The sequence below is a fragment of the Suillus plorans genome (assembly GCF_016647745.1).
Source record: "Suillus plorans strain S12 chromosome Unknown HD556scaffold_34, whole genome shotgun sequence".
Taxonomy (NCBI): domain Eukaryota; kingdom Fungi; phylum Basidiomycota; class Agaricomycetes; order Boletales; family Suillaceae; genus Suillus; species Suillus plorans.
The window spans coordinates 359568-375126 of record NW_024537418.1 but is presented as its reverse complement, the minus strand read 5'-3'; the positions used below and the strand labels follow the sequence as shown (position 1 = coordinate 375126).

The 15559-nt window shown below is 49.0% G+C and overlaps 6 protein-coding genes across 6 annotated transcripts; 1 reads left to right on the top strand and 5 right to left on the bottom strand.

Moving 5' to 3' along the window:
- Positions 1-310: 310 nt before the first annotated feature.
- Positions 311-1122, bottom strand: HD556DRAFT_1238689 (uncharacterized protein; the record flags this gene model as incomplete). Its single annotated transcript, XM_041297992.1, has 2 exons — positions 311-801; positions 855-1122. The coding sequence occupies 2 exons, from the start codon at positions 1120-1122 to the stop codon at positions 311-313; spliced, it is 759 nt and encodes a 252-aa protein (XP_041159397.1).
- Positions 1123-2354: 1232 nt separating this feature from the next.
- On the bottom strand, positions 2355-4459 carry HD556DRAFT_547628 (uncharacterized protein). Its single transcript, XM_041310918.1, has 3 exons — positions 4392-4459; positions 3061-4332; positions 2355-3006 (listed from the first exon to the last, which is right to left on the bottom strand). Exons 2-3 carry the CDS (start codon positions 4214-4216, stop codon positions 2525-2527), a joined length of 1638 nt encoding a protein of 545 aa, XP_041159396.1. The 5' UTR covers positions 4217-4332; positions 4392-4459; the 3' UTR covers positions 2355-2524.
- A 3-nt stretch (positions 4460-4462) lies between these two features.
- Positions 4463-6046, bottom strand: HD556DRAFT_1378444 (uncharacterized protein). Its single transcript, XM_041303154.1, has 4 exons — positions 5535-6046; positions 5413-5476; positions 4989-5349; positions 4463-4936 (listed from the first exon to the last, which is right to left on the bottom strand). The coding sequence occupies exons 1-4, from the start codon at positions 5666-5668 to the stop codon at positions 4695-4697; spliced, it is 801 nt and encodes a 266-aa protein (XP_041159395.1). The 5' UTR covers positions 5669-6046; the 3' UTR covers positions 4463-4694.
- Positions 6047-6363: 317 nt separating this feature from the next.
- HD556DRAFT_545597 (uncharacterized protein) lies at positions 6364-7847 on the bottom strand. The gene is made up of 4 exons (XM_041310914.1): positions 7460-7847; positions 7271-7395; positions 6804-7207; positions 6364-6748 (listed from the first exon to the last, which is right to left on the bottom strand). The coding sequence occupies exons 1-4, from the start codon at positions 7517-7519 to the stop codon at positions 6399-6401; spliced, it is 939 nt and encodes a 312-aa protein (XP_041159394.1). The 5' UTR covers positions 7520-7847; the 3' UTR covers positions 6364-6398.
- Positions 7848-11977: 4130 nt separating this feature from the next.
- HD556DRAFT_1432490 (uncharacterized protein) lies at positions 11978-12659 on the bottom strand (the record flags this gene model as incomplete). Its single annotated transcript, XM_041305126.1, has 3 exons — positions 11978-12113; positions 12135-12456; positions 12569-12659. 3 exons carry the CDS (start codon positions 12657-12659, stop codon positions 11978-11980), a joined length of 549 nt encoding a protein of 182 aa, XP_041159393.1.
- A 1265-nt stretch (positions 12660-13924) lies between these two features.
- HD556DRAFT_1238864 (P-loop containing nucleoside triphosphate hydrolase protein) lies at positions 13925-15545 on the top strand (the record flags this gene model as incomplete). The annotated part of the gene is made up of 3 exons (XM_041298000.1): positions 13925-14239; positions 14295-14927; positions 14982-15545. 3 exons carry the CDS (start codon positions 13925-13927, stop codon positions 15543-15545), a joined length of 1512 nt encoding a protein of 503 aa, XP_041159392.1.
- Between the last annotated feature and the right edge of the window lie 14 nt (positions 15546-15559).

The following is a 15559-nucleotide window of genomic DNA, read 5'->3' as shown; positions in this document are numbered from 1 at the left end:
GTGACATTGCATACCTCAGACTTTCGGCCATGCGAAATTAACGGTGCACATCAACAGAGCAAAGCCAGTGAAGATGAGCAGAAGCTGGTCCTGGACCTACCACGTGCGTTTTCGCCTCTCGTCCTCAATCATACTTTTAGACTTAAGTCCAGCACAAAACAAGAGGAAAAATATGGACGGAAGACATCCAGGTATGTGATACAGCTTCTACGAAACAAAAGCCAGGATGAACAAGCATGTACAGCGACGAAAAAGATCAAGTTGGAAGAGGCATAGAATCTCACATTGTACTTTCGAATGAAACTACCATTTACCCATCCATGCTATCAACCACTGTCTTCAACGCAACTTTCGGCTTCAGTAAGAGCTTGTTATCCCACTGTTTTTCCCCTGATGGGGCCAGCCTGGTCATCCGCCTCAGGCCGAGATCCGTCGTGCACAGCACCCGAACGCCACCAGTAGCCGGGTGTCCGTCTACGTATGCGTCCTCCATCTGCTCTGCAGAATATGTGGTCTCGAAAGGCACTGTGACCGTTCTCAAGTCGGCAGATGTGATCTCCTCCATCATGATTTTTTTAAGCTGCAAGGCTTGTTTGAAGAGGAGTACAATCTTGTCACTTAACTTTTGTTCTACTGATGCGCGAAGTATGTCTGGTGCTACGGAGCACCCCGCAACAAGCATGATGTTGGAGAAATGACCCGCGAGTTGTGGTGTAAACAATGCGATGAGCTGGCTCTCCTCGTGATTGTGGACGTATGCACTCGTGAGCGCCCGCCACCTCCCCGAAATCGCTTGTGCCTCTGGAATACAAGTATCGTCATACACACTATTGTATGATGCTGTTCACACTCACCACCGTTTCGTATTCTTCTGTATGTGCTGGCGAGCATTTTGTTGAAATCGTTGTCAGCCAGGGTCCATGAGCTAATCACGAACTCGAGGAATTGGACGAAGCACGATTGGAACGTGATTTGGATGAGAAGGGGGTCATCTTTATGCTTCTTGGTGGCCAGATAATGCACGAGTGACTGTCCAAATAGTCCCGTGACCGCTGCATAGGCAGCCTCATCTTTTACCCCACCCGACTCGAATGAAAATGTATCTACCATCGATTCCGCCATGTAGGCAGCACTCTGGAGTACCTCGGCATTAAGCCTCTGCAGCAGGGAAATGACGTCAGCTCCGGAAGAGGCGTCGGCTGTGGTCAGGAAGCTCTGTGCGCCTTTCAGCTCGAAGGTACGGTCGTTGAGGAGGGTGTGCAGCTGTGCCTTTTGCTCTGACATGGCCTTTAGTTGGTTCGTTGCAGCGTCTAGAGCGTGCCTTGTTGATGCGAGCACGGATTCGGTTTCTTGGAGCTTGGCGTCGAGTGAGCGTGACATATTGGTAGATCCCTCCATCTCCTGTTGTAATCTATGATTTTCTGAAATTCTCTTGGTTAGCTCATCATGTAACCGTTGATTTTCGGTCCTCGTTGTATGTATGGCAACCGTTATGTTCCGGGTCGTTTCTTCAGCATCTCTACGCTCGCCAGCCAACTTCTCGTTCTGCCTTTTATACCCTACAAGTTGTTTCTTCAACCGCTCAACCTCCAGGCTTTGATTGTCTCGTTCAATCACCTGAGAGCTCATGCTGCGTGTAACAGAAGATGGCGAGGCTGGGGGTCGCTGACAAGAATCATATGCTGTGTTATACGAACGCAAGTGCCTTGCGCTTCTGGATTCCTCAGCATCTTGCAATGCCGGAGGGACTTTGATGTTGCGTAAAGAAGAGACGGCTGGAGATTCTGGGGGGTGGGACGAGCCTGCGCCCGTCTGTGGTGGAACCCTGATGTCATTCTCTAGTGCTCCAGCCTGTGGCTGAGCGCGTACTTCTTGTCTCACGGTCCGCTGGGCGGTTGGAGACAGTGAAACGTCACGGTATGATATCGTCCTTGTCCGTTGCGAGGGTACTGCCCCGTCCATACGCTCTGTCGTGGCCCTTCTCCTGGCTCTCGCTTCTTCGACTGTGGGGTACGGACGCATATTTTGGACTTGTGCTTCCTGCTCAATGCTCGCTCTCTCTCTCCCCGCTGTGTCGTCTTGTGACCGGCGGCTACGATTCCCCGCGTATCTTGCTTCGGTTTGATAAGCTGTGTCCGTTTCAGTAGAAGGACCTTGCATGAAATTGCGCCAAGCAGGGAATGGGTTTATGTTTATGGCTATGTGTTCAAACATTTGGTCGACCTGAGGCCTGAGGCTTCAGAATGAATGGAGGACAGGTTGCCAGGTCTAACCCCGCGACCTATATGATCGAAATATACACCTCTCACGGGCATGTGTTATGCGCGTTTTCGAATATCAGACTATGATCGCTCAGAAAGTATGTCCGCTTGCGCCCGTAGTACATTCAATCAGGGGCCTTTTCTCACCCCATGATGAAAACAGATAAATACTTATTCGAAACACGAGGTAGGTACGTCACGATATACAAAAGATGTACACAAAATCACGTTCAGCGTTCATGGAAATTTCGAAACACCCAATCTCAGTCGTCCAAGTTATCCACCACAGATTCCAGCGCGATCTTTGGCTTCAACAGAATCCTCACTCCGCCATTGGGTCCCTTGGAACGCTGCAACAACCCGATATCAGTAGGACACAGGACACGGTTGTTCGCAGTATTCTTGTCACGTTCACCGTCATCGTACCCATCGTCCATGCACGTGGAATCGAACACTGTGGCTGGTTTGATTACCACGACGTCAAGACCCCGGTCGATGCTATTGATGATGAGCTTATTGATGCGCATGCCAGACTTCGCAAGCAGCGAAATCTTCTCGCTGAACTTTTGCTTCAAAGTATCACAAAGCTGTAGCCGAGTGCCATCACAGCCCGCAACGAGCAAAATGTCAGCGAGCCCGGCTACGATTTTGGATGCGGCTGCGGAACAAAGTTGGGCGTCATCGAATTGGAGATGCTTGGAGAGAATATGCGATAGTGCACTCCATGCTGTGGTGACCGTTTGGGCTGCAGATGAGTTTAGTTAAACAGTTGCATTCGTGCGTTGGTTATATCGCTTACTAGTGTTACTCTGATCAGCTGCGCCAAGTCTTTCCTTGCCTCCGCTAGCAATCCATGCAGTCGAGAGCCAACAGAGGTACCGAGTGATATATGTCTGGAAAGCGATCTGGATGAGGATAGGATCCTCGCTATGACTCTTGGTGCCCAAGAAGTGGACGAGACTTGGGCCAATGGTCGTGCCCACTTGCTGGAATAGCGTCGTCTCTTCATCTTCGCTCCCTCTTCTGTTCTTAAACCCAAATGATTCTGCCATAGACTCAGCCATGATGGTGGCATCTTGATGGATATCGGAGTTCAGCTTCCGGAGAGCGCTGACGACCTCGTTGCTTGAGGACGTCATACTAGTGCCAAACATACCCCCAAGACGCTCTGGGATACAATTTGCTAGCAGCGCCCGAATGTTGTTGAATTCCTGCACAAGGGTTGTCGAATCATCGCGGGAAATAGCGACGTTTGCACTCTTAGCCTGGGAGCTGAGCTTCTTCATCTCAGCTAGCTCTGTATCTTTGGCCTTCAGCTCAGCCTCCAGCACAGCAACTCGGTCTGTCAGATTCATCCTTGCAGTTTGTTCTTTCTGCAAGGACTCGAGTTGGGCGGAGCTTTGCGCGAGCTGCTGACGGCACATTAGCAAGCTGTTCCTTGCATCCAGTAGTTCAGCTTGAGCTTGAGCGCTGGAGCGATTCAGGTCCTCGAGGGCTTGGCGCATTTCCTGGTTTTGCTGCTGCAGCGTTGCCTTGATGACATCATTCTTCTTCGTGAGCGCAGCAACGACATCTTCTTTCTCTTTCTTCGTCCGTTCGCACTCAGCAAGAGCCTCCTTATTCCGCTGGCGGAGCTCTGCGATCTTGGACTGAAGGCTGCTTGTCTCAGTCATAGACTGGTTGAGCAGGGACTGCACCTGCTCCTCAAACCGGCGGTTCTCTTGCTTCGCCTCGTCGAGGAGCTTCGACAGGTGCAGTACTTGCATCTCATCATGCGTCTTGCTGCCATCAAGGCTGACAACATCTGCGTCGCAGTCGACTAGCACGGGGGATATTTCCTCCCATTCGGTGCGGTGCTCCGCTTGGGCGTCGTTTCGAGAATTGGTCTGGGTAGTGAGGACGGGTCTGGCACTTGAGGGCGACGACACCGTCCAGTATGGGACGTTCCACGTCATGGTTGGATTGGGTTGAGGTCGATGGGGTTATGCTATGTGGGTAGGACGATGCGGGATACTTGTCTACCGCGCAGTTCTCATTCCTCGTGTACATGATGACCTCGAGGCGCAGGCCCCTGCGGTACATGTGTCTTCTATATTAGATGTGACACTCTCAGATTGATCTAGATCATACATTCTTGGAAGAGTGGATTTCAAGTAGCTAAGGGTGAACGTTTGAACAGCCTTCATATCACCACGTAACACACTTCTCGAACCTTCACAAGATAATTCCGTGTGCATGCAGAGATGACGTAATCTATATATTGTTAACCCTCCCGCAAAAGTTGTAAGGTGTGAAGCTACAGGTCAGTTCATATTGATGTGTCAAGTCCACATCGATGCTAAGCGTTAGAGATCGAACAAAATACAATACTCGTATCAGTTCTACAACCCATCTATGTTTGCTTATTACAGTAAATGTTACGGACTTTGGCGGTTACCGCTTGGCTGCCTTGCCGGGGACAAAGAGCCACCAGATGCTAACAATAAACCTCAAACCCGTGCCAACACCAAGAGTACTGGCGGAGCCTATTACATCGACTAATGCACGTCCCAAAAGCCCGCCCAAGAACAACGAGCCGATGGCAAGGATCTTGTGATCCCGGGAGATGACGAGCCGACGAAAGTTAAAGAGCTGAGGGTCAGCCATCAGCTCACACCATGTCGTCGTCAATACCACTGAATGGAACGTTCAGTATGGGAACAGGCGAATGATGCGGAGAAAACTCACCCGTGGTGGTAAACTGCGTGTTCGTCCTCTTACCCATGATCCCTTGGAGACCCATGCTTGCGCTCATGAAGCCAACACAGACAAAGGACAACGTATTGGTCCATGCTGGGTCAGCACGTGAATCCGCAACACTCGTCTGCCCATTCTTCCAGATGGCGATAGCTGCAGCCATGGTGAAGAGGGTCTGGATCATAGTGCCGAGAGCCAGCCATGCCCGGGTTTTACAACCCATCTTGTCGCCGATGCGGGCAATGGATGCGCCAATGATGAATGTGATGAGAGAGCAGAGGGCTTGTTGATCTGCGATATGGAAAGAGTAGTCGTGTTGGCCATTGAAAAGGCGGGCGAGGGCAAGGCCGAGCTAGACAGATACAAGAGTAAAAGTTTGACCATGGGCCGAGTCACAAAGAATACCAAATCGCACCTGTACAGTATTTCCGGTTTGAAAAGCACACCATACAAAAATGGCAGAGAAACAGACAGCGTCACTGGAGATGAGGACGAATATGAGTGACTGGGAAGCACGGAAGGTTTCGGAAGACACACATAAAACCAGTCATAAAACAATATGCAGACAGCGGAGCGGTGGCTTTGTCTCCATCGATATCGGTCAATAGGTATTTCTTCCAGCTCGTTAGGGTCGTAGAGTCATTACTCTCAAGATCCTGCTTGCCCGACATGAGGGAGTTGTTGACGAAGAAACCTGGGAGGACAAGTCGGGACAAGGGATGAGTCACTACCCGTGAAGATATTTTAACACATGAGAGCACGATTCTTATTCGATTATGAGTCGATTAAGATTATCATGGTCGGCGATAGGCTATGTAAAATTTTCAGGGCAAGTTGAGAGTCCGAGTAGTAGTTATCCTTCAAGACTACCGGTTCCACTCTAACTCCTCAAGTTATCGGCATTAAGAAGGCCATGTAGACCGCCAAGTATTCAAATTGACATTGTCGAAAGCGAGATCCGGCAGACACCAACAATATTGAGCCTGAGGCGGGGCTGCGTTTATCCGAGTAGAAAAAGGCTTGGACTTCCGTGAGGTCACCCTAGATTTGGAAACATGAAACGACTGTCTTCCCCTTAAGATTCCGTAATATGCGGACCAACAAAGCAACAGATATCATATTGTGCCCATCATGATCTCTGCCAGATGCTTGGAAGCAAGCTTGGAGTGGATACCGCGTATCATATCCCGGGCCCGGGCCAAAGAACACGTATTAGTTCTACTGGTACTAACCATGCAAAGGGGACTCATAGCAGGACCGAAATCGTGCGGCAATATCATAGGTGCGCTTATCAGAGATCTCAACATTAAATTGCCTTTAAAAAACAAATAGGGGGATTCAATGACGATTATACGAACGATATTACAATAAATGTGACGCCTTGCGGGGAGCTTCCTTGCTCTAGGAACTGCTACGTTTGGAAAATCGACGAGGACAGATATGAGTCTTCTTCATATATGGACGCAGGAACTCCTTTCTACAGGTAGTGCAGACAGCCTTAAACCGACGTTTATGAACCTCGTTCACATGGCGAGTGTAGCTATCTTTCTTGATAACACTTGAACACCCTGACCACATGCATTTCACCTTATCCTCGCCATCCTGTACAACTGGCAGATACAGTCGTTGGTGGCGTCTGACTAAAGGGCCAGATAACGTCTGTTCCTCAGAGCACGTGTCATCTTCAGGTAAGGATGACTGTGTACCAAGCTCATAGCTGACAGAACCGGAGGCAACGGGAAGTGATGGTTCTATCATCTCATTCAGTAACCGTGTTTGAAAGGCTGAAAATTCAGAAAGACTTACCTTGAGAAAATTGGTGAATGGGAGAACCTGTCAGGGTACTAATGACCCCGACAGATGGTTGCGAAAGAGATGCGTACTGTGCCGATGATTGGTCAACGCTGCTGTCCCATGCACCCACATTCCCTATGGCTACTTCCGACTGGGAGCTAGCAAGAATCTCTGCAATGTGGGTGCGAATCTCGAGAATTTCCTTGTAAGTATTGTTAAGCCTGTCACAGTGCTGGTCAAGCAACTCAAGACAAGAGTGCAGGGTTGAAGTCGTTGAATCTTGATCGCTGGATGCACGTCCTAAAGTTCTATAGTGTAACGAGCATCCATCGTTGGTCAAGCTTGTGCTTCCGAGTTGCTCAACATCGTCAAGCCACGAGAACGTTGATGGGTGTGATGTTGGCATCCATCTGGACCTGGAAGGTAAAACCACAGTGAGCTTATGAGTTCATTCATAAACTTGTGAGATCTAGCCTTACTTATGCAAGTGCATGCTCGTGTTCAATAACGGATTTGAGGTGTGGATTTCTTTGAAAGCGGTATGAGTGGATGTTTGACCGCGTGGATATTGGAGCATCATATTTTTAGCATAGTAGTACATAGGCTTTTAAGGTAAGGCGCTAGTAACTCCCAACCGTTCTCTCGAAAGGCGATCGTACATGACTCACTCTTATGGGAAACTTTCCTAAAACCTGTTCAAAAACTTGAATGTGGCGCACATACAACATCGTGGCACGAGCCGCACAAAGACTTAATACAACTGGCCCGCCTGGCACCGGACCATTAGTTGGCACCGTCTTTGGCAAGTTGATACATAGCTATGCCAGTGTTTCTGAGCCTCCGTGCTTTGATGTCACGATCATGTCAATGAAACGGTGATCGTTGAGAATGAGCATGTTGACAAGTAAAGACGCCACGGTCTTTTAGACCGTCCTCGGCTCTGACAGAGAGAGACTTGTGTATTTATACACCGCTATACACAAGGGAAAACGTTTAGGCGCAGTGCCTCATGGGCTATGAGGGTAGATAATAGAGATTGTACTGGGCTCTCCTTATACTCCAAAATGGGGTTTCAATTGGCAGGAATGGCATTAGACTTGTAATTGCCTCGCCCGAATTGTTTTACAGCTGCTGTACTGGTAGGATGGCCTGGCGTAGGCGCAGTGACCAGAGTCCCGCTCGTAGCCGGTGGTCCTGCGCTATCATGACTCGGATGCTGTAGTAGTCGGTCAAACTCAGTCCTCGATAGATAGAGCTGTAGCCTCCCGTTATAGAGATTTGGCCTTGGAATTTCCTTGCAGTCTGTGCTTGTTTGTATTTGAAGAATGCAGACACGATTCTGTTTGGGGAAAGTGTTTTGAAGCTCCGAATGGATATTCGACAGGTTAGGACTGACTCGAGCTCAGCTGAGCTTGAGTTGGGCAAGTGTTGACTAGGACTCTTCGGATGGGCGGGAGTACGGCGGTGGGATTACAAGGTGAAGCGGTGTGGCCTGGATAGCACTGGCTATAGGATGTGATGATATTATCGTCTACAGCCATTATTTTCTCGGATGCAATTAGTACGGAACTTCTCAAGCCGCTTCCGAACTGACAAGAGCTCTCCAGTTTGTTCCATTCAATAGATTCGCTGAACACCCTCGCTGAGTGAGTGGGAGTCTGGGGCAGTTTAGCAACAGCCCAGAACCACTCAAGTTTTGGCGCTTAATAGAGCATTCGAGAAACCGACTATTTTCATTTGATCAGAACTATATCTACTTACTACCCAAGCTCCACCTGACAGCTGCGGTGTTTTGACACAAGACACTTGCCTTTGATCAATGTGCTGTATACTGCGCTTCCTGTACTTTCGGGCTATGTCGTGTCGTGTGGTCCGGGTCTGGTCCGGGATGTTGAGATGATATTATATACATCAGCCTGGCGGTTGGCCCTGTCATAATCAGCTCCACGGTGGTCCAGAAACGGCTGACGCTGTATTAGGCTGTACGTACTCGTGTGGGCCCTATAGTTACCCAGGGCCCTATTTGTGATCGCGAGTCCATTTGAAGAAGATCGGTGAAATTTTTCGGTTCTCAACGCTTGAAGTGGGTAAACTATGTAGTATCCATAGTACAGGGGAATGTTAAGGAACATAGTTATGATTTTGTACGATATATACATAAGTCTGCATAGGTTCAGCCAGATACAGTCCCCAGCTCGTCAGAGGACGACTTTTATGGAGTTTAATCCTATATCACAATCCTCACTTTCATAATTTCTACGTAACAAACATCCGCCTGCTCCCACTCCAAAAATATCATTCATACCTCAAAATAAAAATCTTACCGTCCCTTACACTCAAAATCACAGCCCCTTGACTCTGATCAATATTGATTGTCTCAACGACATCCAAGTCCAGTTCCTCTGGGATCTCGAGCGTGCGCACCACCGCCTCTTCAGTCCGCTCCCGGCGGCCGTGCACAGGAGGGAAGGTAACGAAGCGCAGACATTTGGGAACCCGCCGCCGCGGGTGCGGATGCGGGTGATCGTTCTCGAAATGCGCAAAGTGGGCGTGGAGCTGCGTGTCTGGTTCTGTATTCGGTTGAACAATATCTGTGTCGTATATGCCAGGAGAATTGTTGTCGGCGCGTGCGCGAACATTGAGGGTGGGAGGCACAACAGAAGAACCATACTCCACCCACACTGCATGCCCAAAATCAACAGCCACGAGAGGTCGTGGGCGGTCGCCAGTATCTTCATCGTCGTCGCCCTCTTCGAGCACACAGACGACTTCGAACGGTGTGCTGACATACCACAGATGAAGCATGTCATCGTCGTTTGCTTGTGCAGAACGAGACGAGCTGCTCGTGCTTGATTCTCCCACAACAGGTAGCCCCTCAGGGGTTATTGGGACCTTGAAGTAATGCTGCGCGAGCACAAAACGCGTGCGGTGCGTCTCAGGGTCGTGAGCTGCAAGGAGGACAACGGTACAGCTCAACCGCGGGACACCAGGGAGGGTAGGCCACCACTGCCGCACAAAGTGTGCAGACTCGGGGTACCAAGGGGGGAAAGGATAAGGGTTTGTGAACGATTCAGACGTTGCCGCACCTACTACATCTTGAATGGGTTGCTGAGGTCCGGGAGAGGTTGGGGTGGTGGATGGAGAAGATGATGCATCTTCATCGCCTTGCAACGTAGGTTCAGGATTGGGACTGTGTTGGTTTGAGGATGAAGACCCTGCATTAAGTTCATCCTCAACCCTTACTTCATCCTCACCACCTTGCGAGCTACTGGGCCCGTCTGCGCTACTATCATTTCCTGTTTCTTCATCTTCGAAACGTGTACGCCTTTTGCCTGTCCTCTTCGGAGCAAAAGGCATCTCTTCCTCGCCCTCGTGAGTATCTTCAAATTCTTCGTCGTCATCTGGTGGTTCCTCCTCGTCTACAGGTTCTTCATGACCCACGGGCTGCTCATCTTCAACGGAAGGTGCTGTCGGAGATACCTCCTCATTCGCGCCGGTCTGTTCTTCTTCATTAACGGGCTCAGTATTATTTTCGGTCTGTCCTTGATCTTCTTCCGCGGCACTAACTTCATCCTCTTCCTCAGTGTCATCTTCATCTTCATCACCTACAGGAGGCATGCCAATCACGGCACCCGAGGTCCCCGGTACAGAAGGAAACACGAATTTCTTTGAGATGCTCCTACTCGGCGTAAGTCTCGCACATATCGTTGGGAGTTTATTCCACAAGCTCTTCAACGAGTCTGGTATGTCCTCGCCGTTGTTTTCCTGAATGGTGCCCTCTTCTGCCTGAGGTTGAGTTTGTGCGTGAGTTGCCGGGGAAGCGATACAACGTGGACGGCCATATGTTCTAAGCACTTCGAGTGGGTAAAAGTGCTGGTATGCGGCGTCGGCTTCTTCGCTGTGGATTACGATTTGGTCTTCGTGGAGGATGCAGGACCAGTTGGAGGAGATGAGCTATAAAAGGATGTTAACAGGTGAAATATTGTATGGTAAAGCAGCTGGATAAAGACGAGTATGCTGTTGAATCCACTATATTCGTGTAAATGCATAGGTATGGCAGAGGAGTTGCAGAACGCGGCATCAGCTGTATGCGCACCAAACCAATGCATGTACCAACACCAAACATGGAGCAAGAGTAACTTAAAGGAAACACAACCGCAAAGACCACTCACACATCCAACACCAGTATCCACAAACACATAGTCGTCTTTCGCCCAGTCAAGGAGTACGTACAACCCTGTCATATACATAAGGCAGTCAGTACGCTTCAATTATAGTAACGCCAGGAGATAGAAGAAATTTGGAAATCCTGATCTTGATACTCACCGATAGTGTTACTACTCGCAATCCATACAAAAGCGCTCAGCAAGCGACGTGGTGGGTCAAGAAGGAACACGTTCATGATGACCCCCGTTGTATGGAAGCTCGTGAGCGTGTCAAATACCGGTCGCGCCGATTCTGGAATGGGAATAGTCGATACTGGGGGCGGAGGCGGGGGTTGATCTGTTAGAATACAATATACAATTTGTATTGGCACCTCAACGAATAGGAAATGCTCACCAAAATTCATAGGAAGCGGGATATATCTCTCCCAAGAGGGTGTCGCAGGCGCGCTGCGGATAAACATTGCTCGGAGGGAGGGATGGCAGAAAACAGGTCCTTGGTACGGTTCCCCAGCACCACCATCACCTCTAATTCCAACTGTATTCGCCTGATTGGATGGAATTCCATTTAATGGAGGAGGATCGCTGCATTCTGCAAAATCGGGCGGTAGCATCGCGTTGATCGCCATTGGGGAACATTGAGCGCTGGATGTAGTGCTGGATGGGCCGAAGCTGCCGGAGTGAAGAAGGGATGAGTTTTGTGGTGATGGTGTTTGGGAGGCGGGTGGTGAAGGAGTGGGGGTGGGGGGTTGATCGTAAATCGGAATCAACGGGGGCGGATCTTGCGTGGGCGATGGGACTCTAGGCGTTAATTGGATCGGGGAGTCTCCTTCACGTTCCCGTGGCTGGGGCTCAGTGGCATAGTGGTCGAGGTGAGAAAGAATTGGAGATTGAACGTAGAGTTGTGCCTGGTTTATTTCATCGTAATCGTCGAGTTCGTGAGGGAAGAATAATCGCATGAGCATGAACTCCATCACGCGGTCATCGTGATATCTGAGAAGGCGTGTCAATGGAGTCTGAAGATCAAAGAAAATGAAAAACTGGCAACCCCTTGAGAACCCTGGCCATGGTGAAATATACTGTGCGCTCTTCGAATTCGACACGACATTTCCATAACTCCCATTTATCCTCGTCGTCCTCGTCTTCATCTTCATCCCCTCTACCGGAACATGTCAAGGACCTCGGGTCCCACTCAGCAAGGCAGATATCCCTCCTCACATCCCAGCATAAGACACGGCCGCTCTTAGTCGCACAGAGTGTGTAGCTGCTGGTGATGGGAGATAACCAATCGATCTCCTCATGAGAAGGTACGCTGATAGTGATGTACCACTGGTTTCCGTAGTAGGGATTTGGGCGAGCCGGTCGAGGGGCGCGGATTGCCCACGCCTTCTCAAAACCTCGTGCACGGTCGACAGCGGCAATGAGCGCGGGTGTTGAAAGATCAGAGAGGCGCTGGAAGGAGTGGAGAGGAAGTGGCCTGGATCTAGCCAGTAAGTCATGGGCTAGTTGTCTATATACGGGTCTGGTAAGGGTGAACAAACGCAAGGACTTGCAAGTCTAGCGGAAAGATTGAGTCAGTTATAAGATCATATCACGGTAGAGACCAAAATGTACTACTGACCGCCTGGAGATTGTGCACATCATCGATTTCAAGATCCTGGGCGATATTGAATAGAAGATCATACGGCAAGAACTGTAACGACATGGACCAATACTTAATGGACGACTGGCAGTCAAATGATGGGAAATCATCACTGCCTACGCGTTATCCATCCTAGTGGATCACGTGCCAGTAGCGTTACGCTGTCAAATTGTTCAATGTGTTCCGAGTACACCCAGTTCGTTTAACTACAACACGGACAGTTTAGATCTGATTTGCATATGTTATTGTACTTCAGCTGATTGAAGCAAAATTTACTCGGTTACGCTAACTAAACGGCGATCACAATGAGTTCCATAACCTATTACATACGTGCACAGAAAACCGTAAAGTCTCGACCTGCCTTGCCCTTACCGCCACCACAATGTTTCATGTATGTCGTCCTTCCCATCCTTGCACTCGCTGGCTCATAGGTCTGTCTGCAGCCTCAACTTGTGAGAACGACGCGTTGATGTGCTGCAAAAAAGCAGGTCGACACTGGATTCCGCGTCGTTTCACTGTGCCCATTAACGCGGGACAATAGACCAACAATGACTGGCAAGGTTCACGCTGCACCAAGATTAGCACTACGGACCCCAGTTCTGAGATGAGCCATTTTAAACGTACCACACAGAACCTCTGATGCAATGGCATACATCAGGAGGAATGAAGGCAGACTCATACTCACGCAATGATTTCGACGATTGTTGAGTGCTTCCAACCTCGCAAGAGTGCACTGTAAAGCATTCGGTATGCCATACAGTCCTCATGGTGTACTGATTCTGATGCAAGGAAGTTAATCTCTGAACTATTTCAGCCGTGGGCACCTTGTCACATGCACGCTAAGTACGGTAAATTAGGTCCTGGGTCACGTCGTCACTGATGCCCACGAAGATTGAATAGACCTGGACATAGAAACACTCGGAGTGGCTTCCCGACCGCGGTGTTAGTATTAACAAGGTGAGGAGAAGCAACATAACTTACCATTACTGGCTATAAAGGGCTAGTCTCCCTTAAATATATTATAGATGATGGAATAGATAAGTCGTTTAGTCTTACTATCACCCAGGCTCCTTCCCATCCTTGTTGGAGAGGAAGGGAGCGGCATCCGAGTGCGGTAGTTAATGCTTAGTAAACCGGAAACGTGCGCAAACCTTTCAAACCCAGCCAAACTTTATCCCCCCAACCTCTCCAACAGCGGCTGGCACAAAACATTTGTAAACAAGGGCAGCCACAGCGGCAAAAACCCAGAAAAGTCTGCGGAAGTTGAAATATATATGTATCGCTAATAAATATAATGTTATTCTCAACATATTATCCTTTTTTGTCATATGCCGGCTGAAGCTCCTAACTTCTCTGCCATTCGAGAGAAACTTCAGGATCGTTTCAGCAAGAGAGCCTGCTTGTGGCAACTCAAAGTTACAGATGCGTTCCTGCAAAATGATCGTGATATTATCTGCATGGCGGGGACAGGGATGGGAAAAACACTTGCCTTCTGGTCGCCGTTAGCTCTCAAAAACACGGGTGTCTTAATCGTCGTGACTCCACTTAACCAGCTAGGGAAACAGAGTGTCAACTTCCTCGAAAAGGCCGGTATCCCAAGCATTTCGATCTCTGCTGAGACAGCAAGCAGAGCAAATTTCCGTGTAAATCAAAGGCTATCTGTTAGTTATAATCATTTAATCATTGTATTCACCACAGGACATAGAAGACTTGCATTACCGTGCGATTATAACCAGCCCAGAACAACTGATGAAGCCAGGTGGAGAATTCGAGAAGCTGTTGCAAAACGTTGACTTCGCCTCGAAATTAATTGGCATCATATTTGATGAAGCACACTGCATTGTGACCTGGGGAGATTTTCGGTCAGAGTACAAGGACTTGGGGCGCTTGCGTTATATCCTACCTTGTCAGGTACCTTTCATGATCGCATCAGCAACGTTCACGTCAGATGCTCTGAGAGACATACGTAGGCTCCTTCACATCCGATCAGAAAAGCTCACCACCATTCACGTATCCACGGACCGTCCAAACATCAAGATTGGAGTCCACAAAATCAAACACTCCCTTGCGTCATACGCAGATCTCGCGTTCCTCATACCTACCGGCATAAAGTCACACGATCCATCACCACCAAAATTCCTCGTTTTTTTCGACAGCATCCAAGATGGCATCAGCGCCACAAAGTACTTGCAGGCGCGTCTCCCGCCAGATCTACGAGACAAAGTCAAATGGTTCAACTCCAACATGACTACCGAATTTAAGGAGGACGAAGTCACAAACCTCGTTGCTGGAGATACGTGGGGTCTGTGTACCACGGAGGCGTTTGGAATGGTAAGGCACATGAGCCCAAATAATGATGTCAGGGAGGTATTAATTAATGTACAGGGAATGGACGTACCAGATGTGACTTTGGTCATTCAGTGGCGAGCATCGTGCAAGTTGTCTGCCCTCTGGCAGCGGTTTGGTCATGCAGCTAGGGACCGTGCAGTGGAAGGGACTGCATTGCTGTTTGCAGAAAAAGAGTATTTTGATGATGTACGTGAAGATAAGCGTAAGCGTCAGGAGCGTAAAAAGAAAGCAACAGACGCACCGGAAGATCAACCGGATACCAAACGCCGCATAATTAACAGTTCGACTGCTATTGGTATTGCACACCCAGAAGGAGACAATAGTGCCCAGGCTACTAGTAGTGGCTCAGCGGCAAACATACCTACGGTTATAGTTACTGACACGCAGTTGAAGGAATTAATGAGACCACCGGCAGGCACATTGGAGAGGGTATCAAGGCAGAGGAGAGAGAATGAATTGGATCGAGCAATGGATTTGTTGATCAATGCCAATTATCGTGGTGTTGGGTGTCGTCGGAAGATATTTAATATCCAATTTGACAACGGATCAGCAGGTGCGACTTTCCTATACTATATTAATAATCGTAATAATATTTTATAGAATCGAGTCACCTT

Coding starts and splice junctions, on each gene's coding strand:
- HD556DRAFT_547628 (XM_041310918.1), bottom strand. CDS start 4,216: ATGACGTGGAACGTCCCATACTGGACGGTGTCGTCGCCCTCAAGTGCC. Junction 3,007..3,060: donor AGCTGATCAGAGTAACACTA/GTAAGCGATATA, acceptor ACTCATCTGCAG/CCCAAACGGTCACCACAGCA.
- HD556DRAFT_1378444 (XM_041303154.1), bottom strand. CDS start 5,668: ATGTCGGGCAAGCAGGATCTTGAGAGTAATGACTCTACGACCCTAACG. Junction 5,350..5,412: donor AAACCGGAAATACTGTACAG/GTGCGATTTGGT, acceptor GTATCTGTCTAG/CTCGGCCTTGCCCTCGCCCG. Junction 4,937..4,988: donor CACGCAGTTTACCACCACGG/GTGAGTTTTCTC, acceptor CGTTCCATTCAG/TGGTATTGACGACGACATGG.
- HD556DRAFT_545597 (XM_041310914.1), bottom strand. CDS start 7,519: ATGTTGTATGTGCGCCACATTCAAGTTTTTGAACAGGTTTTAGGAAAG. Junction 7,208..7,270: donor ACGAGCATGCACTTGCATAA/GTAAGGCTAGAT, acceptor TTTACCTTCCAG/GTCCAGATGGATGCCAACAT. Junction 6,749..6,803: donor CATTCACCAATTTTCTCAAG/GTAAGTCTTTCT, acceptor ATGAGATGATAG/AACCATCACTTCCCGTTGCC.